Below are 24,963 nucleotides of genomic sequence, written 5' to 3' on the forward strand. Positions count from 1 at the left end.
GTTGGGCTCTCACAGCATCCATTTCACTTAAATGCAGTTGTAAACTTGTCTTTATTAGACTTCCAAAATTCAACCTGGAATTTGGAAACCTGTTCCTGTCCCTGACTTAATGCAACTCTCAACTCCTGGAAAATCCACTCTTTATTGTTATTTAAATTAATTTCCAAATAGATTTTTATCCTTTTATTTTAAACATTATTAATAAATATTAATTTGTTAATAATTAATCATTAAGAAATACTAATAAATATTTTATTTAAAATTTTGGTTTTATTTTTTTTCTTTGCTTGAAATCCTGACTTGACTAGAAACTGTTAAATGTGCAAACAGGACACCAAGACAAACATTGATAGAGGTGCTTGAAATCAATCTTGAGTAATCACAGACCCTGTGGTTTGACTAATTTCAGTGTGCATGTTAAGAACTTCCCTTTGTCAGCTGAAGGTTAATTTTTCTAGCGTTGTAAAATGAATAAATAAAACAAATGATAACAGGAAGTCAGGAATGTTGATTGTTTTTTAAATGGTTGAGGTTCTGTAGAGCCATGTTGTTCTGCCATCACTTGTGTCCTTTATGCACAACATTTAATTCCCCATACTTACATTTTCCTTTCCCTTCTCCTGAATTTGCTCACATACAGAAAGTAAGAAGCATGGCCCTGGAAGATGTGGTGATCCTTAACGTAGACACCAACACACTGGAAACCCCTTTTGATGACCTTCAGAGCCTCCCCAATGACGTGGTACGTATGGGGTACTTATCCAAGGGTTCTGTTCCAAGGTAATTTATCCAAGGGTTCTGTTCCAAGGTAATTTATCCAAGGGTTCTGTTCCAAGGTAATTTATCCAAGGGTTCTGTTCCTGGTAGCAGTTCCTGCTGTCCCAAAATGTTTGGGGATGTTTGTTTCCACATTTGCAGACATGCATTGAAGCCTCCCAGTGAAAATCAGCTAATGCTCAAGTGAGCTAGAAATCCTGCATCTTTAGTTAACTGTTGTTTCCAAATGAAATTGTGTGGGTTTTTTTTCCTGTGACTGCTTCCAGGTGAGCTTTAAGGAATTTTGTGCATTCTATATCCTGAGATATGATATGAAATGGGTGCCTTCATATTCACTTCAATCACTGTTAGAAGTCATTTTCTTTCTCATTCACTCTTTTTATTGGCAAATTATTTCATGTTTTTAATAACTTGATAGTAATGGTGTATAAATACTTGACATTCAAGGGGACACAAAGACATCCCACTTGCTGCTATGATCATCTCCACTGAAGGAGCTGAGAGGGGAGAGCAGAGGAGTGAGAGTATCGGGGGCTGTTTTCAAGGCAGAGAGTGAATGTTTAGGAGAGTGTGGCAGGGGAAAATCTGGATTTCCTTTCCTAGTTGGAAATACTTTGCTGACAGTCAGATCCCAATATTTTTATGTGCAGTTGAGAAATAGAATTGATGTGCAGGGAGCTCAGTGTAAGCTGGTGTGTGAGGAGAAGCTGCAGTGGTGAATGCCTGGTGCCTCCTGCTGTGGCACCCCGGCATTCCAACGGGATCCGTTCTGCAAAAACAAGGAGCTCAGGAGGAAAGGGCCATCTTGATTGTGAATGTTTTAGCTTTAGTCAAGCATCTAGTCTGTAAAAGTTGATTCCATGATTTTTTCTGGCTTTATATAGTTTTTCATTTTGATTTCACTCCCAGCATCCAAATCTGCCAGCTGGTCACTGCTCGTGCCATTATCCACAACCCGGGAATGACAGACTTGTAAATTTCATGGAATTATGTAAGAAATGGATACAGTGAACACGGGGCCTCAAACATGTATATGATTTGTCAACAATCAAGTATTATATTAGATTTTATGAGACTTCATTAAAGGAGCTGTTGTGGGCACACTGTAGAACATCAGAAGAGACTTCTCCAATAAACACAGAACTTCAAGCTTTGGAATGTAATAAATTTTAAGAGACTTCCTTCCTTTCATTATTTACTTTTACTTCACTTTTATAACAGTAGAGAGTTGTGTTTTATTAGTTCAAATTTCTTGATTCAGTTTTCCACAGGTCTATTTAAAAGCTCCATTTTATCTCGGAGGATGTTGAGAGCAGAGCAGAGGAAGTGCTGCCAGCAAATTCAATTAACTGTCAGGGCTCACCAGTAGCATATATGGGATATTTTTTTTCACAACTGCTATATAAATACAGCTGGGATTAATATTTTTCACAACAAAGCTTTAAGTTGAGTCGTGTTGCCTTGTGTAATTAATGTTTGGGCTGGGGGTTTATGTGGGATTTAGCTCTGGCACACTGTTGCAGTTACCTGGATGATGCAGTTCCTCCTCCAGGTCTCTCCCTTCACACGGTTCCAGAGTTGGCTTTGACCACTAGAGAGCAGCTGCTCTTCTGTGCAAGAATTGAATTTCTGTCAGTTCTTTCATGCATCATGTGTTTGGAACTGTAAGTGGATCAAATTGTTCATCTCAGCAGGGACAAGCTAAAGCCAATCCATTATACTTTTTTTTCTTTTCTTTTTTTTTCCTTTTTACTTCCCTGGGAGATTTTGGGAGTTTGTCTCCCCACTGGTCTTAGTCTAAGTAGATGCATTTATGATCTAAGAAACTAAAAATGTCTTCAAGAGTTTCCTGATCATAAATGCCTGTTATGTCAAACTACTCTGCCAGTTTTGTTACTTAATGTGAGCAGTGAGCAATTCATGCACTGCTGAATAGACAGAATTTACTTTTCTAAATTAAATCTTATCTATATTCATCAGTGAGCAAAAACATCTTCTCTGTGGTGCATTCACCATCAGGTAATTAATCCAGTGGAAAATTTCTAAGAGCTGTTTTCCCTCTCTCCTTGAACTGCTTTTGTAAATCAAGTGAATTAAGTCTTATGATTCTTTTAGAGCCTCAGGTAGTGAGTTGTTCTTGAGTTTCATGATAGTGATGTTGCTATCTAAACTGGTTCTTGGAAATCAAGAAATAACTGTTCTTTATTCTTTAATTCTTAGGATCCAAACAAACATAGGACACAGTGAAAAGTCTTTCCAGTTAGAATTTGTGGCTGAAGAGCTGGACAGAATTCAGGCAGTTCCAGCATAGTCAGCTCAAGTTGTTCCTTTGCCCTAGTTTACCTCAGCAGTACCTGCTGCCTGTCAGGCTTCTGAAGTAGTCAGGTCATGTCCCTGAAAATCAAGATTTGTACTACTGTGTTACTGATTAACTATTTGAAGTGTGAAAACCTGCCCCTTCTTCACCTTCTGCTTCTGATGTATTGCTGGAAATCTGGCAGCATGAGAGCACCCTGGGAAGTAACTTTCCTTTTAAAATAATCAATATTAAAAAAAGAGATTTATTAAGGACTGTGATTACAATAAGTGCATCTGCTGCTGACAAGTCTCCTACACCACCGTCTGTGTTGCAACGAATAGCAAAGAGGGGGTAGTAATTTTTTTTTATGCAACCCGTATGGATTTTTCATGTATTTCCAAATAAGTGTCATCTTCTAGTCATAGTTGTAGTCAGAGCCCCACGTTACAAGGAATGAAGTACGAGCTTGCTCTGTCAGCTCGTAGCTGTTGCTAAATGAAGGCCAAGCGTGTGCTGGGGGAGGCTGCGGGGCCACTGTGTCCCGGCCTCGGCTCTGCAGCTCCTGCTGCCCCTCTGCACCGAGGAACCACGGTCAGGAACCCAGGGCTGCTGCTGCTTTTCACACAGGGAACCAGCTGCTGCTTCCAGGGCAGCCAGGAGTACCAAACTGCAGCTCTGTACCCAAACCATTTTCCTAAAGGTGAATCCATTTTTAATTCTTACGCTGTGGTTGCGGTAGAACGTTTCTTGCTTTATTCATGTTGACAACTGAAAAGCCTTGGACCTAATTAAAAGAATTTCCACTAGCACCTTTACTGAACCATTTCATTCTGCTGCATTGCACAGATTGCATTCTGAAACATGGTGAGAGTTGAAATCGGACCTTTAAACCTCAACTGCCAGAAGTATAAAAATCTTTAAAAAATACTCTCAGGGTAGACTGAATGTATATGTGTCTGTTTGGCTAGAAATAAGCCTCACTTTCAGTGGTCACAATTTGAGGGGTTTTTTTAAAGTATCACTGTCTCTTTTAGGCAGGAAACAACCCTAATTCTGCTTGTATAGTCTACTTTGTATTACATATTAATTTTTTCCAGAGAGTACACAAGGGTGTTTTGGCATGGATTTTTTTTTGCTGCTTGTTAGTATATTTAAATATGTTGTTGTTAACATTTTTTTTTGTTAAAAAATTAACATGCCTGTTGCAGTAATCCCACATATATAAAATGGACATCCTACAGTGTTCAGGGAAGTATAGCAAAAATACCAGTCAATACTCTGCTTCTGTCCCAACCAGGGGAGCTGAAGCACAGAAAGGCTGTGAACAGCACTCTGAACTCCTGGTTTGTTTAAAACAAAGCACAGAGCTTTTTCCTTCTGTATAGATGGAAGGTTCCGTATCTTCACATGAATGTTTAAAGAAAACCCCTTATAACAATGTCAGAGATAGATTCAAAAGTTTTTCAGAGCTCTGGATATTTTATTACACTTTTAAGAACTACCTTTAAACGGCTTATATAAGTTAATATACAAAATAAAAGCATATTTCAACCTTACAAGTCTAGACCCCTTCAAAGATGAAGTGTGCTGTTTGGGTTTGACAATCTGGTGAAGCTTTTATATTTAGAGGATTACAGAACTCCTTGAGGAATGTTATCTCAGTGAATAGGAGTGAGCTTATTTTACGAGCTTCAGACTAAATCTGGTATTGTGTTATGTTAATATGGGTTTGTGGGCTCATTAATGCGTGGATCATTGGCATAAGCATTCAGATATATAAACAGTGCTGGACACGCTCTTGGTTATTTCTGTTATACTAAATAATGAAATGCCTTTTACAGCAGGATCTGGAGAAGATTTAAAAGGAAATGTCTTTGCAACTGTTCTAGTAAACACAAGTGCAAAGATAACATCTAAAAGAAAAGCGAGTAGTGCCCAGCATGGAATCTATATTTAACACTTGTGGAGCACGACAAGGAGTCACGGTGTCCTCCCCAAATCCAAGACTGCTGCAGGAGGAAGTTAACTTAGAGCTGTGCTACGGCAGGGATTGAACTGAGACATTCCCAAACAGTTCAGGAAAATCAGGCTGCCCTGGGTGACCGAGGCAGACCGAGCAGCACCTCAAGGCTGAGAAAACTCAGCTCATCTGGTAGGATTTTAGAGATACGGATGAGGCCACAGCAAACTTCTGTTGAAAGCCAGAGGATGGGAAGATGGTCTTGAAAGTGACTTTGAACATCTGAACCATCAGCTTATATTTTATGAGGTGTAATTCATAGTCTCCGAAAACAGTTAGTTATGGTCACTACCAGAGGATCTGCTCACTCTGTCAATAATATTCCTACAGCGTTTCTTGCACAGTGTGAAGTACACAGAGCTACCCCATGGAGATTTTCAGTATGGTGTTTGGAAAAGGAAGATTTGCTAGTTATTGGCTCTTTCTGTTAAATTCATCATATGGATATTTATGGAGTCAGACATGTTCTCCTGCAGATCGGGCTAACTAGGGATTTCCTGCCGTTCTGCCTTTTCCCCTGAAATTGTGGCTCCTGCCTGCTTTTTGTGTCAGGTATTTCACTAAACTCGGGCTTTGCTCGTGGCGTGGCCTCGGCCTCTAAAAGCATCTCCTGAATGCCTTTCAAGAACGAGTGCCGCAGTATTTGGGTTTTCTTGGCCTGCATTGTGTGAGATCTTTGTCGGAACCTCAGCTGGTCCTGGTGCTGTGAGGGGCCGTGAGGGAATCCTCCGAGAATCGTGAGGGGCGGCAGGGGCAGGACACTGCGGATCCCGGGCACGGCCGAGCCCTCGGCAAGCAACTCCAAAAACGTGTGAGAAAAGGCAAAAAGCCAGCGAGGGAAAGCGAGAGGAGTAAAGAACGGCGGGAGGGGCTGTCGGGACTGACATCAGGAGGGGAGGCGGGGCTGGGGCGGGGAGTTGGGCCGGTAAAAGGCGGCGGCAGGGCACGGTGGTTAACTTTCTGTCTTTGTTTCTCACTGTCTGCTGTATTTTAATTGCCAGTAGATTAAATTAACTTTCCACATTCGAGCCTGCGGCTCGTGGGTACACATTTCCTTGAGTCCCCGTGCCTGGTGTGCGTGTTTGGCCCGGGTGCTGCTGAGGGGCAGCGGGAGGGCGGCAGGGCCGGGCTCGGGGGCTGCTGAGGGAACCCGCACAGCCACAAACGGCCCTCACGGAGTCATTGCCCGTCCAGGCTCTGAAATGAGAAGGAATATAACCTTAACAACCCTTTGTATTTGTGGCAAGTAGATTTTTCAAGCCTTCGGGATTTGTTCCTAGCCTTGGTGATGATGGACGGCCTGGTTGTGCGAAGCAGTTTCTCTTATTAATCTGATGTTCGAATTAATTTAACTGCAATTCTTTCATGGATTCTAATCAAGAGTGACACAGTTTCATGGACTACTCATGAAACTGTGTCACTCTTGAGTAAAAGAGTACTCAACAGCATGTTAACAGTGGATTTTAAGTAGGGGGGAAGGTTCAATGAAGCTTTTAGTTCTGAATAGAATCCAATCATATCTTAGAGAAGCAAAACAGCTTGAAAAGTAATGCTTTTAGAACTGAAAAATTCATCTCTGAATTCACAATGTCACCTTTTGTCATAACTGCTGCTGTGGTTAGCACATTTTTCATTTAGCTGTGCCCCGATGTGTTGCGCTTTGTTTGTGATATGAGAGTGATCTAGACCTGCTGTGTGATTTCAGGTTTCTGCACTGAAGAACAGATTGAAGAAAGTCTCTACAACCACTGGAGATGGTGTTGCAAGAGCGTTTCTGAAAGCACAAGCAGCTTTCTTTGGGAGCTACAGAAACGCCCTGAAAATTGAACCTGTAAGTAGGCAATTAGTTGGCATAAGATGTAAATCTGCAGCTGTGGTGGAGAAAAAACCTAACAATTCAAAGTGTAGCATAACCAGCTTTTCCTAAGGTCAGTGTGGTGGCTCTTCGGCTGACTAGTACTGAAAACAGTGTTCAAGTCTCCAAAATGAAAGAGGTGCAACAAGCACAATCCATCACACAGGGAATAACCTTTCCCATGGAAAGATATGGGTGTTGCTTGGTTTTGAAGGTAGTTAAAATCGAGGAGAAATGATAAAAAAGAATAAATAAATGATCATAAGAGGCTAGTGCAGAGCTGACCATTCCCTCCTCTGCAAAACCCATCTCTTCATTGTGTTTTTGTGTTGAAAGGTGGTGTATTTGGCATTCTCTTGCTCTTTGAAGATTGATGAAAAGGTCTGGCCTGCAGATGTGTGATAAATTTAATTTTAACCATGATGTTAAATGGTTACATGGCCAAAAGTTGGACTTTGGATATAGTGTTTCTTGAGGATTTCAGTAGCTAAAGTATCTCCAGTACTGTAGTTTGTCTTGTTATTTTTAAAGCCAGAAGGAAAACATAGCTCAGCCTGACTTTTAAACAGCCCAGTTATCACCATCAAATAAGCATCATCTCAGTGGTTCATATTCAGATTTCAAAAATTACTTTTCAAGTCAGCACAAGTCCTTCCACATCTTACTGGGGAAATCTGTGTGTGTGGAAAAAATAAATAATTTTGAATCGTGTGTGTATGTCTGGGTGTAAGAACTGGGCTTTTAAAGCATCTCAGGTGAAATTGTGGAGGTATTTAAAATGGGGACTATATAAATGACAAAGATGGAAGCAGCGAGGCGCTCTGGCTGTGAGCCTCCTTTATCCCTGCTGGGGAGACACTGACTCCCCTCCATCCCTGCAGGCTTCCTTGTTCTCCAGTGCTCCTCCCTGTAGTTGCCAGGCAACTCTGGGAATATTGGTGTATGCTTTGCCTGGATGTGTGTGTGAGATTAACTAGTTAAGGGGTTTATGAAGGAGAATAAAAATTTAAATTGCTGTTCTGGAAATACCATCTGGTATTTTGAAGGCTGAATGTTAAAGATGAACATTTGAAATGAGTTGACAGTGGCACGCCCCTAGAAAGTGCAACTTTGAGGGACAGCTAACCTGAGGAAGTAGCAGAAATGGTTTGGTTTGCTTATCATTCCATCACAGAAAACTTGTAAATATAGCTGCACAAATATGTCATGAAATTCACTTTAACAATCAGGAAGTGGAAAATTTCAGGGCTTTCTTTCCTAAGGCTTTTTGTAAATCAGTAGTTTGATATGTGATTATGCCTTTCAGTATTAAAATTTAGATAAAGCAAATTTGCAGGTGTTTCATGTTCATGTATCAGCTTCACTTGGAGTAAATACAGGGCATAAGCAATACCAAACATGAGATGGTTCTTTGCATTTCATGTCCTGTAGCTCCAGAAACCTGACTGTTCATCTAAAATCATCAATAATTAGAAAATAAATTCAAAGAAGCAGCAGCTTTTCCTCCTTTCATAGTTTCTGTCTCATAAGAATTCAATTTCATAGACTATCTCATTGGTATGAGCTGACTTTTTCGGATAAAGGGTGTGAATCTATTTTTCATTATTCTGTGTAGGCCCATAATGTGTCACTGAGCAGGCTCTACATTGACATTATTATACTTTAGCATAGTAAGAGCTCTTATTCTGCTCAGAGTCTTTTACTCTAGAGATACAAGGCTGTGTAACATACATATAAACAGAACACTGGCAAGGAGTTTCTGTTGCCATGAACTTTCTGAGCCCTTTGGTAACTAAAAATAGCATGAAAAAAGATATCCAGGTACACAGCTGGCAAGCATAATAATAATAATAATAATATTTACTTGACAAAATAACTGCTGCAGTGCTGTTTCTTAGAGTGTTTCCCGTAGCTGCACAAAGCCAGTTTTAAGTGCAGAGGAGTATCTGCTGGCTGTGATGTGCTTACAGCCCCACAAAGCTCTGTTGCTGTTAAGTCTAGCCAAACTCAGCAGCAGCTGGGTGTTCACTGGGCTGTACTGAGGCAAATTATCCTGATGCATATGGCTTAAATGTCTACCTGTGACACCAGTGTGAGCATTTTGTTCACTCAAATGACTTTTTTCAAATTCCCAGGTTTTTGTTGTTCGCAGAGGGAGTGCTTTTATCTCTTCTAAATATGTAATTCATACAAGTAGATCATCTTCAGCAGAACTATCTGTGTGAATACGAGGTGTGTGTAAAGGTGCTTGGTAGGTCTGAGCAGCTGGGGGATGTTGGGAAGCGAGGCTCAGATTTTCGGCATGGGAGCCGCGGCCGTGCACTTTCTTCTGCTGACACCTAGTGGTTCCAGGCATTCCAGTCCGACTCTCCCAGTGTTTGTGAAGAACAGCCCCCCACCTGGGGGTCGAGGTAAGCTCCGGGTGGGCTGGCCCGGAGCAGCGGGGCGTGGGTGTGACCCAGCAGGACGCGGGGGTGCAGGGTGGTGCTTCGAGGGGTTTGTCCGCTCCTTGCTGTGGGAGCTGCACTCTGGGCTGGGACCTACAGGCATCCCAAATGCAAGAGTACTGCCTGTCCACTGGCACTGCAGTGATTCTGACAGGGCTGGTGCTTGTAGGAAACCACTGCATTACATCCTGTTCCCGTGTTGTAAATACTCCTCCATGAGCTACACCTTTCACATGAGTACTGATACCTCCTTGCATGCACTGAGAAGTACTGAGGATAAGTGAATCTATTCAGTAAAGCATCAATTAATTCTCTCTCATGGTTAATTGTTCAGTCTTATTCAGGTTTACTTGCCTGAGCAGCCATTAGTTGTAAACTGGATAATTTCTGGTTATTTGACTTGTTTTGAATTGATTTGGTTTAAATTTAACCTAAATACTCCTTGGATGCAGCCACTTAAGAGTAAGCAAGAAATCTGAGGCAGAGTCAATGTGCTTTTTCTATTTCCACGCTTTTCATGTGCTTACATTGCTGAAGTTACTTTGTAATTTGTGAACTGCTGATCCTAATATGAAACTACTTACTGAAACTCACAGATGTTTTATTTACTCTAGTTTTCACACTGCTTTAGCTGAACTACACTGGTGGGGGGAATGTGTGTTATATGCACATTGCTGCCTAAGTTCTGTTGTCCTGTCAAAGCCTGATAATTTATATTTGGATTTTAAATAGAGAAGATGATGTACTACCAGTTTTCATAACTGTAACTTTGATACTCATTTTCTCATAATACAATGCAATTTGAGCAATCAACATAACACAATTCAGTTAAGAAGATAATGCATTAATTATTTTATAGGAATCTCTTGAACAGACACAATAAATTCCTTCAACAATTCCAGATTCATGAGATCAGAGTCAGAAAAGTAGATGATATTTGGTGCAGAGTAAGAAAGCAAATGCCAGATGAGCCAAAAAGGAAATTTTGTTGGAATGTATGTGCAGTAATATAAAGCAAGTGCATGCTACGTACTGGTGCATAATTCATTTTGCAAAGGCTTTGTAGCATTCAGTGCTTTATCTACTATGAAGTATGATTGTTGCCATGGTGAATTATTTTTTTAAGTTATTCAGTGGAAGAGTAAATAGTCATTTCCAACTCCCAGTAATTGCCACATCCCAGTTCCTTCCTCTCCATGGCCATCTTCTGCCTACCTTCTTTTCCTTGCATGTATATTTTAAAGGCACACACTGCATGTAGAGTAGATACTTCCCTGTCACCAGAGCTGTCTCCACAGTTCAGAGCTTTAGGAGTGTTTGTCCATCTGCAGGAAATATGAAGAAGGATGATCCCTAATGCTTATACAGCTGTTATGTAACTGTTAAAATGAACCCCAAGTTGTAGGGGAAACAGTGAGCAGAAGCTTGTTAAATAGAACTTTTTGTTTTATTTGCAGTTTTGTTGTGTTCTGTTTTAAGTCAGTGCTGATGTGTAGCACCCGGAATTTTCTCCCACCCATCTTTACTCTTTTCCTGTTCAAGTACTTGAGCTCTCAAATCCATACCTGTAGAGACAGTCTAGGGGTGCCTAAATGACAGTACTTTCTAAATGTCATCCTGGTGACTTTACTGACAGGTAGGAGTAGACAATGAGAGTGGCACTGACAGTGTGTAAAATCTGATTTTTTGTGATAAAAACAGACATAAATTGAGTTTCTGTATATCCTGGAACTGAAATTTAAGGCTTTTCACTTCCTACTTGAGGATTCTCTGTTTTGTGACATTTTAAAGACCCAAGGTTTCAGCAACCTCCCTTAGAAGCCACCTGTAACTATTGCTGTGTTTTACCATCTATGGGAAGGTCTGAATTCACAGTCACTGACAGGAAAAGATTTAGTGGGGAAACACAGTTTTGTTTGTTTTCTGTGTGATGTTTGTTTTCATTTCTGTTCTGTTGCTGTTTCCTCTCTGAGCCTTACTGTTGCTATAGACAAATTTCTGCTTTTGCTGTTTTAAACCTTAAAAATGGCTCTTTTTCTAACAAGCAGTTACTGTTCTTCAAAATGGCATTTATTATTCTACATCTAAGTCTGTTGAGATATACATATGTTAATGAACCTGAAAAGACGTTTTCTTTAATCTCTTCTAGCAGTCTGGTATGTAGTAAATAGAATTGTTTTGTAATTTCCAAACTGTTATAAGATCCTGTATTATCTAATTCTATATGCCACACTAAGGGGAGGGGGAACCCAGGGTTCTGAGGGGAAGGTAATAAAAAGTAATAGTTGAGAAAGTTAACATGACCCTCTGCTGATTGTGGTGCTTCTGCCTGGAAAGGTGCAGGCAAACTTCCCTGTCCATCATACATGTTAAAGTAAAACTCCAGTAAAACCCAACTCAAAGCAAGAATAGCAAACACCCCCCTCTAAAATCCATCATGGGAATGGTTTTGGGCATAGGAACTTTGCCAGAGTAAGGGATGGGGTGCTCTGCATCTGGCTGTGCAGTAACAGCAGAAACAGGAATTTCCTTCGAGGGTGGTGTCAGAATGTTGATGTGCACAGGTCTGCTTTGAGATGATTAATGTTTACCTGCTTCATGCTGATGTTTAGAGTTTTGTGGTCACTTAGTTTGTGGAACCTTTGGGCAGTCTGAGAACCATCTTTGGCTGTGTTGTGTGAGTAACTTTGCAGCCCCCATAGAAGTTGTGCGTTCAGCCGTCAGCCTGGATCTTCTGTGGTGGTGCTGCAGGAATAAAAGGAGCTTTGTTCCAAAGCCTCTCAATCTCCCTGTTACAGGGCAGGCTGTGCCGGGAGCAGCACTCTGTGCTCTGTCACCTTTGCTGTGTGAGGATTTGGATAGTGCTTGTTTGGATGTGCCTCTCACACCTGGTTCTGGGGTCTGTGCTGTTTGCTGCACTTGTTTTTGCTTCTTGTCCATTTGTTTCAAGCCTTTGGTTGTTTGTTTTAGGCTGACTCTTGCCTGTGTTTTCACGGCGTTGTCTCCTGATACTTCAGTTCTAATTGTGAGTGCACAGCCTCGTGCAAATGCCTCCATGCAGGAGAACTTGGAGATATTTCCTGAACTAATAAAGCGCAGGGGACTTAGAGGGGAACAACGAGGCACATAAACAAACACCAAGCAGAAAATAACATCACCCTTGAATTCAGCTTCTGTGTGAGGTACTCAGCAACTGTGTGTTTTTTCAAATGAGTTGTTGTATCTGGTATTAAGAAAAAACCCACCAACACCCACAAACCAATGAAAAACCCCAACCCAAGGACCTTTTGGGCAGGTAGGCAAGGAGTGAACATTCTCAGTAGTGTGAGCAGCTGAACAACTGAAGGGAAAATATCACCTCTGTTGACAGAAGATAGTGGAAGAGATTTTGGGATTTGGATTTGTACAGTAGCCTGCAGTGGCAGATAAAAGTTGATGAAATTATGATAAAAATTCAAATATTTAATTGGGTTAGAATCAAAATAGGGAAGTCATGCCACTCTGGGCTTTCATGGTGTATATTGTGTATGAATGGGAGTGGGCAGTTTGTACTGGTGTGGTAGCAAAGGAGGCAGGTGAAAGGCAGTAAATCCAAATTAGTTGTAAGGATTTGCAGAGCTGGGTGACAGTGACACCTGGACTGTGGTGGGGCTAAAGGCAGAAGGAGCCCTTTGCTCCTGAGCCAGGACTGACAGTGGAGTGGGGGAGATTCTGACACTGCCCTGGCGCTCAGGGAACTTCACATGTGTGCTGGGAAACACAGGAGGGACCAAGGCCCCTTTCTGCTTTGGCTCTTGCGTGGCATCAGAGAGCCAGGCAACTGCTCTTCACACAGAGCGTTGATTTTGCTGTGGGAAGGCATTAGTGAAAGGCAAGTTCTGGCTCATGGCCAAACTGCTGTATAGGCAAAATTTAGTCTCACACTGAGGACCACTTTTTTCTTCTTTTTCTGTTTTGGGGAACACAAAAATGTAAAAACTGCAGAGGGCTGATAAGTACGTTGTTCTTCAAAACACACGCTACTTCAGTCTGGTAAAACGTCAAATGAAAACATTCTGTCCTTTCTTATCTTTTTCTAATTTAATTCATTGTTTTCTGAGCCTTTCATTCAGTGAGTAGCAGCTCTGGCAATGACAGATATTCTATTGTGACTGAAATATGCATTTTGTAAGTCATAACTTTACTTGGTATTTAAATAAACTGTGTATGTACAGCGTGCAAGATTTATGCAGAGCACAGCTGGAGGTATTCTGCTCAGAATTCCTATGGTTTAAAATGTCTCTTTCAAGTTTGAAAATGTGTTGTGAAGTAGATACCATTATGATAATTGGAAGTTCAGCTTCTCTGTCTTGCTCTATTATTTTTTTGAATACAATTAACACATCACACACATTTCACCTGGTCTCTCCTCATTTACCTCTGACACTTCCTTGATATTTATTTAGACACATGTGGTGTCTTTGCTTTGAACTCAATAGTTGGTATATTCACTAGATTTTTTTTTTTTAATAAACATTTTTCTCATTTAGAGATATACAATTAATTTGCACTGTTAGAAAAAGGTATACATATTGATGTCAATTTAAATCTTTTACTTATTTGTTAGATGATCAGGACATAAATTGTATAAAGATTGTAGAGAAAACTGTGATTACTCTCAAATCAAAATACCTGCTGTGAAGTTGAAGAAACAGCTCATTTATTGTAGTTCTTATGAGAAAACAGTACAGAGCAGATATGCACAAAGCTGTCTAAAGAAGAAATTAAAAAATATATATGAATAATACATTTAATTTAGAATTGCTATATTTTCTTTCAGGTAGCACAAAGGTGAAGCACAAATCTCAATGTTCAGTTTGAAATAAGCTTTATTCTTCTGGAGTCAGTAGCAGTGCTTTTGTTTCTGATGACAAAACAAAGAATAAGTTTTGGTTTTAAAATACAGTCAAATTCTTAAACTGGAATTAATAACATACTGTTGGCATGGTTTTTAACTAAAATAATGTACGTGGTGTTCTGTGTTGTGTGATATGTATAAAACTCAGCATATATGTATAACTCAGTATATGTCCTCAGTGGCCCCCAGAGGACAATTGCAAATAATATCAGGTTTATAATTTTGAAGGGAAAAAAAAAAAAAAAAGGATCTGACTCATCACATTTCAGTGATCCAGGAGAAAATAATATGAAAATATCATTAGATGTATGTCATTTGTGGAAATTAGTCTTGGAGTTTTCTTTATTTCTTCTTTTTTTCATTTCATTTTGGCTTTGGGAAGACTTCTAATGCTTGGAGTTTTAATAAGGAATAAGTCCAAAATTCAGCCTAAGCTCGATCCTCACAATTACACAGGAAATTTTTCTGGATTATTTAAAAAATTTTACCTGCATTTTGGAGTGAACTGGTGCTGTGATTTTGCAGAGTTCCTGTTCACTGTCCTTTCCTTTGATAGCTGTTTCCGTAGGATTTTCAGTAACTGTATTACTGGAGATGTCTGAGATTTGTAAATTAGTTTATTACAGGAAAAAGGTACCATCTACCAACTAGAAATTCATTTGCTTTGTCTTAAAATTGAAGTGATCGACTGTAAGCTTTTCAGATCCAAGGCTTCTGTATGAGAGTTTAAAAGATGCTCCCCAAAGGGAGTTTTTTGCTGGCTTGGTCAGGGCAGTCAGGGCCTGGCTGTGGTTGTGCAGCTGTCTGTTCTGGAAGGCCGGGGTGCAGAACCCTCAGAGCAGGTGTTTGCACAGGACATCCAGAGCCAGCAGCACTAAAGGAAATTGGGGGGGTCCTTTTAAGGTACCTGCACTTGGCCTTCCAGTTTTTACAATGCACATTTAAAATTATTTCTATAAAATACTCCTTGGAAGAGTGTGTTTATTTATTTATTTATTTTATTATTATTATTTTCTTTTTAATTTTTTTTAAAATGAAATCATTCTGTAGTAAAATATTTCAAGTCCTGGCTAAGCTGTAAAGCTTAGGGCTGATAAACAAAGCATCTGAAGCCAAATGGCCCCTTAGCTAACCCCAATTAAAATAAAGATTTCATTGCGCTCTGTCCTGACAGAGAGGGAACATATTGTTGCCTTTAAGGGAGTTTGGTTTAGTTAATGAAAGAATTTATTTCATTTTTTCAAATACAGAACCTAATTAAATAAGTTTCAACTTGACTTGTAGTTGAGGACATTTTAACTCCTTAAAGGTTACTCTTCTGTCCAAGTGTAGCTGTCTTTTGAATAATTCTTGGTGCAGTATTTAGGTTAGTGATTCATGTAATAAGAAATTTTATAGTAGAGCTCATGTAACTGTTTGCCTGTTAAATATATACCATAAATATATGTTGTTGATTCCAAAAGTGTTAAAGTTGTTATCGACATTAATTTGATGTATTACATTAATTTGGCATCAAGTGTTACTCGGAGCTAGTAACTAATACAGGATTCTTAGAAGTACTCTGGAAATGAAGGTGCCAAGAGTTTGAGTGCCCTTTAAAAGCTGTAGATTATATATGTACTTCGCTTGCTCCTGGTGTTCAATGAAAAGGGAAATATATCAAAGAATTATTTAGGTGAAGCTCTCCAAGCAGTAGTTAAAGTCTGTATGTCCAGAACATTTTTTCTTAGATAGGATTACTGGCGAAAATGAAAGCAATTTGTGAGGATTACATGTGTGATTAGTTTGCCTTTCCCTAGGATCTGTCTGTACTTGTATGGGTAAAGCTCATCCCCCATTTGGCAACCAATAATTTATTACATATTCTCAACATATTCTCAAAAATATATGAAAAATAAAGAACACTTCTATCTAAAGATGCCTTCTTATTACACATGAGAATATTTTACTTGAAAGCAGTCAAGAATGGGAATGCTGTTGCTTACCTGAATTTCTTGCCTAAAACTGGAGAAGTGTTGGATGGTTGCTGTGTGTCTGGCAGTAAAACCAGAGGGGGTGCAGGCTGTGCTGAAGGACAGGGACGGTGCTGTTTGGCTCTGCTGTTTATACTTGGTCACAGGAGTACCTGGAATTAACAGCACCTAGCCAGCATTTTCACAAAGGGAGGGGGCTTGTTAATTCTTTGTTACTGAAACTGAGGCTAACCAAGGGAGTTCATGCTTAAAGGAACAGTTTTAGTTGTAACAGGTGTGTCAATATATTCCCCAAATGTATCTGTCAAACTCTAAGTAAGTTTTGCTCTGGACAGTGGCCTCCACTGCATAGGGAGGACTGCTTGATTTAAGAACATCCATATGTGCCCCCTCATTTGGGGATTTTAAGCTAACGTTGGGAGTGTGTTTTCTCATCCAGATGTCACTCAATCATGTGCTCTCCTTTACATGTTCAGTGAATTGCAGTCCAGATCTCTTACAGTGAGTTTTCAGGGTGAGCAGCGAAGCTGTCTCCAGTAAAGGACAATTGATTTCCCTGAGTCAGGGTCATTCCCAAAGCTCTTGACTATTTCTGCTTCAGGTCTGTGTGATTGTTGCCTTCAACTATGGAGGTAAACGATACTCAAAAGAATTCCTGCCTCTGAGAGGAAATGAATATCTTTATTTATGGATAAGTAGCAAAATATTAGATTGTTTAGGAGGGGCTTGCAGGGGCTTTTTTAGTTGAAAAAGAGTGTTCTTTGGTGTGGGTGTGAACATGAATGAAATTAAGGGTTAGGTGGTACTGGGGTCCTAAAAATCTCTGATTTATTTGACATATGTCAAACATACAGATCCTGAGGTAACTGAAATGTAGCACTGTTCTTTTCTCTTCTGTGAATTTCTGTACATCATTATAATTAAGTTGTGTTTCACAAATCTCAATAGTTGCCAAATGTAACCAAAAATAAAGCATCACATCCAGCTGGAGTTCCAAATATCCTTACTCTGCCCTAAAGCCACGTTTCCCAGCCATTATCTTGTCATAGCTTATTGTGCTCAATTTTAATTAAATGTTAATAGCAATTTTGCAGTCAGAACTGACATGAAAGTTTTCCAGAGATTATTATACCCACAGGATATCTTTATTACGTGTTTTTCTTGTTTCTTCTTTTTTATCTTTTCCAAGCCCTTTTCTTTGGAAAACTCGTTGGTGATGGAGAACATGAAACAGAAAATGGTGCAGTGTCTTGACTGACAAGGATCGGTTTACAAGCACTCATCAATTGAATTTTGTTTTCTTCAAGAACATCAAAATCTTACACATTTGACAAGGATCTTGGGGTTTATTTGATTTTCCTTAGTGTGCTGTATACACTGAGTGTTGTACATTTAGGTTTCCACATACAGATGCTGGATCTTTAAATACAAGAAAAGCTTTTGCAATGCTGCAACCTGTAGTTCTTGTGTCTCTGTCTTTAAGGATGTTGTGTTCACAAATGGTAGGCGCAGCTTATACTGTTGGATGTTGGATCACTGGTTCGTATTGCTATATAGGAAGCCCTGTAGTATTAATTGGTTGTCATATTCCTAAGAAATAACAGATTAATGTGCTTGATCATAGTGCCCTGTTTAGAAGCTGCAGTTTGCCCCCATCCCCAGCCTCTCCATGTAACACAATTACAGATGTGCATCCAGGACATTTAGTGGAATGCATTTCATTAATACAATTTGAGCAGACAATACCAAGTTGCTGTCGGGCTGTGCTGACAGCTAATTACTGAAATGAAGGGTGTGCATGGCTAAGGAACAATGGAGCATGTCTCAGGAATAGGAAAGCAGCACAGAAATAGTGCCACATCTTGGAATCACTCCTCTGGACAGTTTTCTGTCTCTGCAGACCAGCTTTTGTCACATATCTCATCATGGTGGGGAGTTAGACTTGAGGGAAACAAAGGTTGTTACTGTTGATGAAAATGCAATGTGGTTCTGGTTTGCCCTTCCCTCTGGTTAATTCAGGCACTTGTACGTACTGACCCATCTGCTGCCACACTTACCCCTTGCTTACAGACATTAGTGAACGTTTTCCCACAGAATGTCCATTCTGCTTATTTGAACACCAGGGATACTGTCAATGTCAGTCAGTTTTGTAGTGTTATTTATAGGGATAACTCTCACTGACTGTTTGAAGGAAGGGAATCAGGAGTGACTCCTCATTGTTTCTTCCAGACTAAGAAACCACAGACAGGCAAGTGGGGTTTGTAGTAGCAAAGGTTCAAGAGAAACAAGGAGTGTTCTATGTAGGATAGGCAATAATCCTGCCAAGCACTTGATCAGGTGATACTGAGGAAGCTTGTATTGGTTTGGAAGAATCTGGAGAGATACTCAGGAGAAGCCTTGGTTTAGATTGGTTTGATATGGAAGCACCCCCTTCACCGAGCACTCCCGGACCTGTGCAGAAACTCCTTGTGTGTTGTTCTAGAGCAGGGGAAGCTGAAGCACAGGGTGTTCACTACTGGGCAAGGAGATTAGCTTAGAGCATTTGTAAAAACCTCTGTTGCCTAGTGGGGTTTGGTCTTTGCAGTTTATTTGCAGAATTATTAAAATATAATGGGATGTTAGCTATGAAGCAGTTTTATCATACAATTTATTCATCTGACATCTGTATTGTAAGACAAGGTGCTAGTTATTGTTGGAGATATTTTTTCTGTTGATGCTCAGAGAACTGTTAGATTACCAGGGTGGCTTATCCATATCCTGATGGTAATGAGCCAGTGGCACTTCTGAGCAACTTATGTTATTTAGTCTGTGCATCTCCAAGTCCACAGGTAGCATGGAGGTAAAGAATATTCTATTTCTTGTTAAAATTGAATTGAATCATAAAAATTTTTGATTCAAATCTGCTGCTTCATTGGAGAAAAAAAGGTACAGTAGCAGGTTGCCAGCAAAGGGTCTATTCTGCCTGATGAGCTCAAAAATTCATGTTGAAGTGCTGCAATAGTTTGCTATCTTTTACAATTCATTTTACGAAACAAGTTCCAGATTGAGCTCTGCTTCCATGTATTCTCTCTCCATGGAAATTATGTCCTTTTTCTCATTTCAAATTAGGTGAGTACAATTAAATCCTTATTTTACATATTTATTAACACAGCTTTCATCCCTGTGGTATTGTAACTACCCTCAGTACTCTGTGCAAAGAAATTACACAGAGAGCTTACAAACCTTCAGGAGATATATGTGGTCACTCTTTTCAAGCATTACTGCTCCTATCTATGTTATTCTTGTGTGTTGCTCTATCAGCCCTTATTTTGTGCCCTTCCTTTCCAGAAGCTGTTGGTGGCATTGATTTTTTTTATTTATTTTTTTTTTTAATTCTGAAATAAATCTCATTAAAGGCCTCATGCCAAGTTCAAATCTCATTGGATAGTCATTGTTAGAAAACTGATGAGTAAAGAAATTATATCAGCTGTGCTGTCTGGCTTGTAGAGGGTTAAGGGAATTTTTAGTCTCACCAAAAAGTATTTGGTCAGGTACTCAGGTGCTGGAAATTTTCTTAGCAACATCAGTCACCTAGGAACATGATCATCTGCTGTTCTGGGGTAGAGATTACAGAGCTTAATGATTAGCTTCTATAAGCTGCAGCTGATGCCAGACTCTACCCCCTTTACACCTAATTAGCCTCATTAATGAGCTCTTCTGCTCTCCACAGAGAGGGCTTCCTCCTCAGAATAGGAGGTAAAAATACTTCATCCAGGTAGATGTGCTGAAACCTTTAATTATTGCCCACACCTGCAAAGCGTTGTGTGTCTGACAGAAATATTGCTTACCCCAAACTGCTTATTTACAGTGACCACAGCACCAAGCATTAACTCTTTAGCACCTGCAGAGCTGGACTGAACCTTTGCGAGTATTTATAGAGGGTGGAAAGATAGGCAGTTGCAAATTTAATGCTTGATCAAGTTGGATGTGATCTGGCATGGGGGGAAGCAGTTTATATGACAAAAATGGTTTTAAAGGTTTCTTGGTATTTTGTTTAATCCTGAAAAATGCTGAAATTGCAGTGGCATGTCAAATACAGCAATAGCAGGACTAAGAGGCAAGTTAGGCAAGTTCTTTTCTTAAAATGAGCAACTTCCGTGTTTGAAGCAATGTAATTTAGTACTGCTAAAATGGAAACATGGAAAAATACACTTGTAGTGATCAATGAAGCAGGCAGTAACTGTGCTAACAAAGTGTTCAGGGTGATTCTGAGCTGTAGCAATTCCTGGTCAGTATCTAGTGTAGACTTTGGGAAATTTAGAGCATTGTGCATTATTGGTTATTAGCTGTGCTGCTGAGGCAGCTCTGTAACGTTTTGCACATGTGTTTGGGTCCCAGCGTTGTTACCCATGTTAGTTGGAGTTAGGAACTCTTTCTGCAGGAGCCAGCATTCCTGAACTTTCTGCAGGCACTGCCTGCTGGGAGCGTTCCCAGCAGCCGTGGTTCAGCTTCTCTGTGGCGCTGGCAAGAATTGCCATTGGGCTGGTTCCATGCAGCACTCCACCTTGTGGAAGATGAATATTGGGATTCTCCGAGGCTGCAGGCAGATGCACTCACAAGCTGGGGCATCTTTCTGAGGGAGTTAGAGGCAAGAAAAATATTTTCCTGGAAAATCCATCTTCTAAAATGAATAGAAGAGGATGTGCTTCCTGCAAGGCATGGGCAGTGCCTGTGTGAATGAATGGGCTTTCCAGCCAAAGTGATGAGATTTCTTGCATTTTGGTCACCTCTGTTTCTCTTGAAGATGCTCTTAGCTGGCTGCTGAGCTAATGTGACCAAAAGCCTTTGAGTTAAAAAGGAATTTGGAACAAAAAACATATATTCATGTAACTGAAAATAGGGTCTCGAAGCTGTGAGGTCACTGGAATAAGAGACATCGTTACTAACAATTCTTTTATTATTATTAACAATTCTTTTGCATGTGTAGGGGAACATTTGTTTTAGTTTATTAATAATTGAAACAGCATCAAACTTTCCCTGCCAAGATGGAATCATGCACTGTGTGAATCACAGAAATTCCTGTGCATTTTTCCAAGAATGCAGTTTGAACTGAATGCCAAAATAAAGCTTCAAAATGAGTGTTTTTTAAAATATTTGCATCACGTTTTGCCAGTTGTTGCTGCTTCGCATCATCATTACATTAATGGGATGGATGCGCTCGTGGTGGAAGCGTTGGCATGTTCAGTTCTGTTTCCTTGGCGGAAGCCGGAGGTTCCAAGGCAGACGAGGACTTGTACAAGCTCCAGCTGATCTCTGCGGGCGTGCGGGCCCGGAGGGGAGCGGGGCCCGGAGGGGAGCAGGGTCCGGAGGGGGGAGCGGGGTCCGGAGGGGAGCGGGGAGCAGGGTCCGGAGCGGGGAGCGGGGTCCGTCGGGGGGAGCGGGGCCCGGCGGTCGCTGCCCATCTGCTCCCTGTCAGAGCTCGCAGCCGTGCAGCTGGCCCCGTGCCCCGGCCAGCCCGCTCCGGGCGCTCCCGCCTGGTCTCCACGACAACTCCGGGAGCCGCCGAACCGCTGCTCCCAGCCAGATGCTTCCCTGCACATGGGCTCTAATTAGATGGCGTTTTCCTCCTCACAAAGCAGTTGGGAATTTTGCGCCGTTTCCATGTCAGAGATGTGTTCGATAGGTGGGAGTTGGGAGGAGCCACGTGGCCGAACCGGCCACGATTCCTTGCTGCAGAACGGGACGTGTGAGCCGTGGGTTTGCAGGAATGCACAACTCATGGACAGAGCAAAACGTGTGGGGAGAACGGAGAAAGGAAAAGTCTGCTTCCTTTCTTGTCCTCACACTGGATATAACTTGCTGTTTATGAATGTACCATGGTAGAATTGGGGGGCTGAGGCAGATCACACTGGCACTAACTGCTTGGAAGACCCAGCATTCCCAGGCTCTCAGAGGCGAGGTTACTTTTTTATATTCTTGCTTCTACTTTTTAAAGCACTTAAATAAGAACTGCAAGCTGTGAGATGTTGTACAGGAGAGCCTGGGAAAACGAAACCAAACCTGACCTATAAAAATGATACTTTCTAATATGTTTGGATGCTTGGCCTATTGTGAGATGGGTCTTTTAGTGATCGAGGAGTTTTGATGAAAGTGATAGAAGTGCAGCAGCTTTGATGATTATACTGATGTGGTGTTTTCTGCCTTCTCATAAGGTAAAATCTGTGCCTCTTTCTGACAATGGGTGAGAAAATGGTAAAAGGACCGTGAAAAGTTCTCATTTACTTTAAAAGGGAAATGCTTTCCTTTGCTCTCTTCTGTCCTTGAGGAAAGGCATCTTGGGCAGTTGTGTCCTGATGGCTCAGCTCTCCCTGAAGTGCCTTGGCAGACACAGAACAGATTGATGCTCTGGGACAAGCAGTACAAATGCAAGTGGCTTTGGAGTGGCAGGTTCCAGCTGTCCCCAGGAGTGGATGCTGTGGCATCTCTTAAGAGTGTAGTCCCCAAAGTTAACTGAGTTACAGTCTCACCTCTGCCATAAGTAACACTGAGCACACACGTGTGTGTGCACGTATGTATTCATCAGTGACCACTTAAGTTTCCCCAGAGACCTGTATGTGACTCAGGCAGGAGGGAATGGAACCGTTTCCCAGTGTTCTAATCCAGGGCCCCTGGGAACCTCTCTCAGGGGACAGGATCTGTTCGAAGCTGAGTCTTTCCTGGCTGTGTTTTTCCATGGCAGTAGCTGAGGCTTCCTCACCAAGTTACTGAGCGGCATAACACAAGGACAGATCCACCCTCAGTGAGTTCTGCTGTAGCATTTCCTTTGCCAGTTGCTCTGTGAAGGAGGGGGCACTGCAGGCCATGTTCTTCCATGGTGTACGTCAGTGGATCTACCAGAGATTGGGTGTGTCTAACTCAGTGCAAAATTAAACTTTCATTCCATCATCTCCATTTTATTTATAGTCAGAGGGCTTGTTACTTAGCTAAGAGAGTGGGATTTTATGACCTCTCTTTATGACTAAGGCTTCTCTCATGTTGCTTTAGTGAAGTTAAAAACAGTTTGTTCTCCTTCTGCATCTATATCAGCATCTAAATCTTATAGTAAAATATATTGCTCTTCAAAATAGCTGTTTTTTGAATATGATTTTGGGGATCTTGAGACAAAGGAGTCATTTACATTGTGCACAAAAATATACTTTCAACGTATTTATCTGGAAACCTCATTGATTTGGATGAGTTTGAACTTTTTACATGTATCTAAGAAATCAAAAGGAAGCAAAATATTGACATTTGTGATCCTGAGGCATGTTTGTCATTTGTAAATCTTGACCAATGATTTGTTACTTCTGCAGAGATCTTTTTTCCTATTTTAACAAAACACTTTGTAATCTATTGAGTTTTAATAAAAGAAACAAAAATAGCTTGTGCTTTATCTGATAAGCAATACTTTGCGTAGATTGTTTTTCCAAGCACACTTTTGTATTTTGTCATAATATAGAGTAACTCATATAAAGAATTGCACTGCAATTTTTCTCCTCTTCTGTTTTTTCACTAATATTCCACAATAGTTAAAATAGAAAAAGGCCTTTTCATTGCAGGGACCCTGAATTGGCAGCTGCTTTGCATGCCGAACGTCCCGGCTTCAATGGGAGCACTGCTCATGGAATGATTGCAGAACCAGGCTCTGAAATTACTTTGCCAGCTAATGATAAAATCGCATGCGGGCCACAGGGGTTTTTGTGGAATAAATATAAGAGTGGAACAATATCCAGTACACATTATACCAGTAATTTAAAGCATATTCAGGACAAAGAGAGAGTTCCCAGTGCAGGCAGCATCATAGAGATTTGCTGTATCTGATAAAGATTAGGTTTCTCAGCTCATAATACCATACTATTACTTTCCTTTTGTTAGTCTTTCAACACCTACACTCCTGCATTGACACAATATCAAGTAGGAAGAGGAAGAATAGCCTTGTATTTAAGGGACTGAGCAGGGATTAAAGAAATTTCGGTTCTTTTCCCTGGCTCTGCCAGAGACTTTTGTGACCGTGTACAAGTTACTTATTATTTTCATGCCTCTATTCTTGATCTGTGAAATGGTGGTTTTTTTAAATTTTTTTCCTTTCTTTTTCCTCCCAGCCCTAAATGCTTTCTTGCTGGCTTCTTTGCACTTCATGTGCCAGGCTTGTTGCTTGAGTTCCAGCTAGGAAGCTGTAGCAGTTGCTTAGGGATAGGAAGTGTCTGGCTGCTGTAGGTGATGAAATCAGGGCAGGCAATGGCTGGAATTAGCCATATAAACACTTGGAAAGCTGGCTGGCTCCATTATAGTGAAGTACTTTCATTAGCTGTGTGACTGTGAGTTGTTTTACTTGGTCTAACATGAAAATGTCAGGTATCCTGATGAACTAACAGAGTTTGAAAGAAGAAGCAAAACCATTGCCCTGTCGTGGAAGTTTTCTCTACTTACACATTTTTTGACAGTTTCATCTTTTATTTGAAGTTGGTTTTGTGCCCTTTTGCTGTGTCTGTACCAAAGGCTGTATTCCGTAGTGAGGAACCAAAACAAATGTCTGAAATTGGGCTGGTGATGGAGCTGAGCTCTTATGTGAGACGCTGTGTGTTTGGGCAGTGCAGTTTGTATTTGTAATATGTGGCTTTAAAATGCTTTTCAAGATTGCTCTTGGCAATAATCATTTATCAGAACTGGTAGCCTC

General features: G+C 40.7%; 1 protein-coding gene across 9 annotated transcripts in view; it reads left to right on the forward strand.

The window, feature by feature from the left end:
• DENND1A (DENN domain containing 1A) overlaps positions 1–24,963 on the forward strand; it is a 154,054-nt gene that overhangs the window by 89,995 nt on the left and 39,096 nt on the right. For all 9 annotated transcript variants that reach the window (XM_019008418.2, XM_033518423.1, XM_033518422.1 and 6 more), the window contains 2 exons: positions 641–742; positions 6,802–6,927. In XM_019008418.2, coding sequence (XP_018863963.1) covers positions 641–742; positions 6,802–6,927 — 228 coding nt within the window. The remainder of the gene's footprint in view (positions 1–640; positions 743–6,801; positions 6,928–24,963) is intronic.

The sequence above is a fragment of the Parus major genome, chromosome 17 (genome assembly GCF_001522545.3).
Source record: "Parus major isolate Abel chromosome 17, Parus_major1.1, whole genome shotgun sequence".
NCBI lineage: Eukaryota > Metazoa > Chordata > Aves > Passeriformes > Paridae > Parus > Parus major.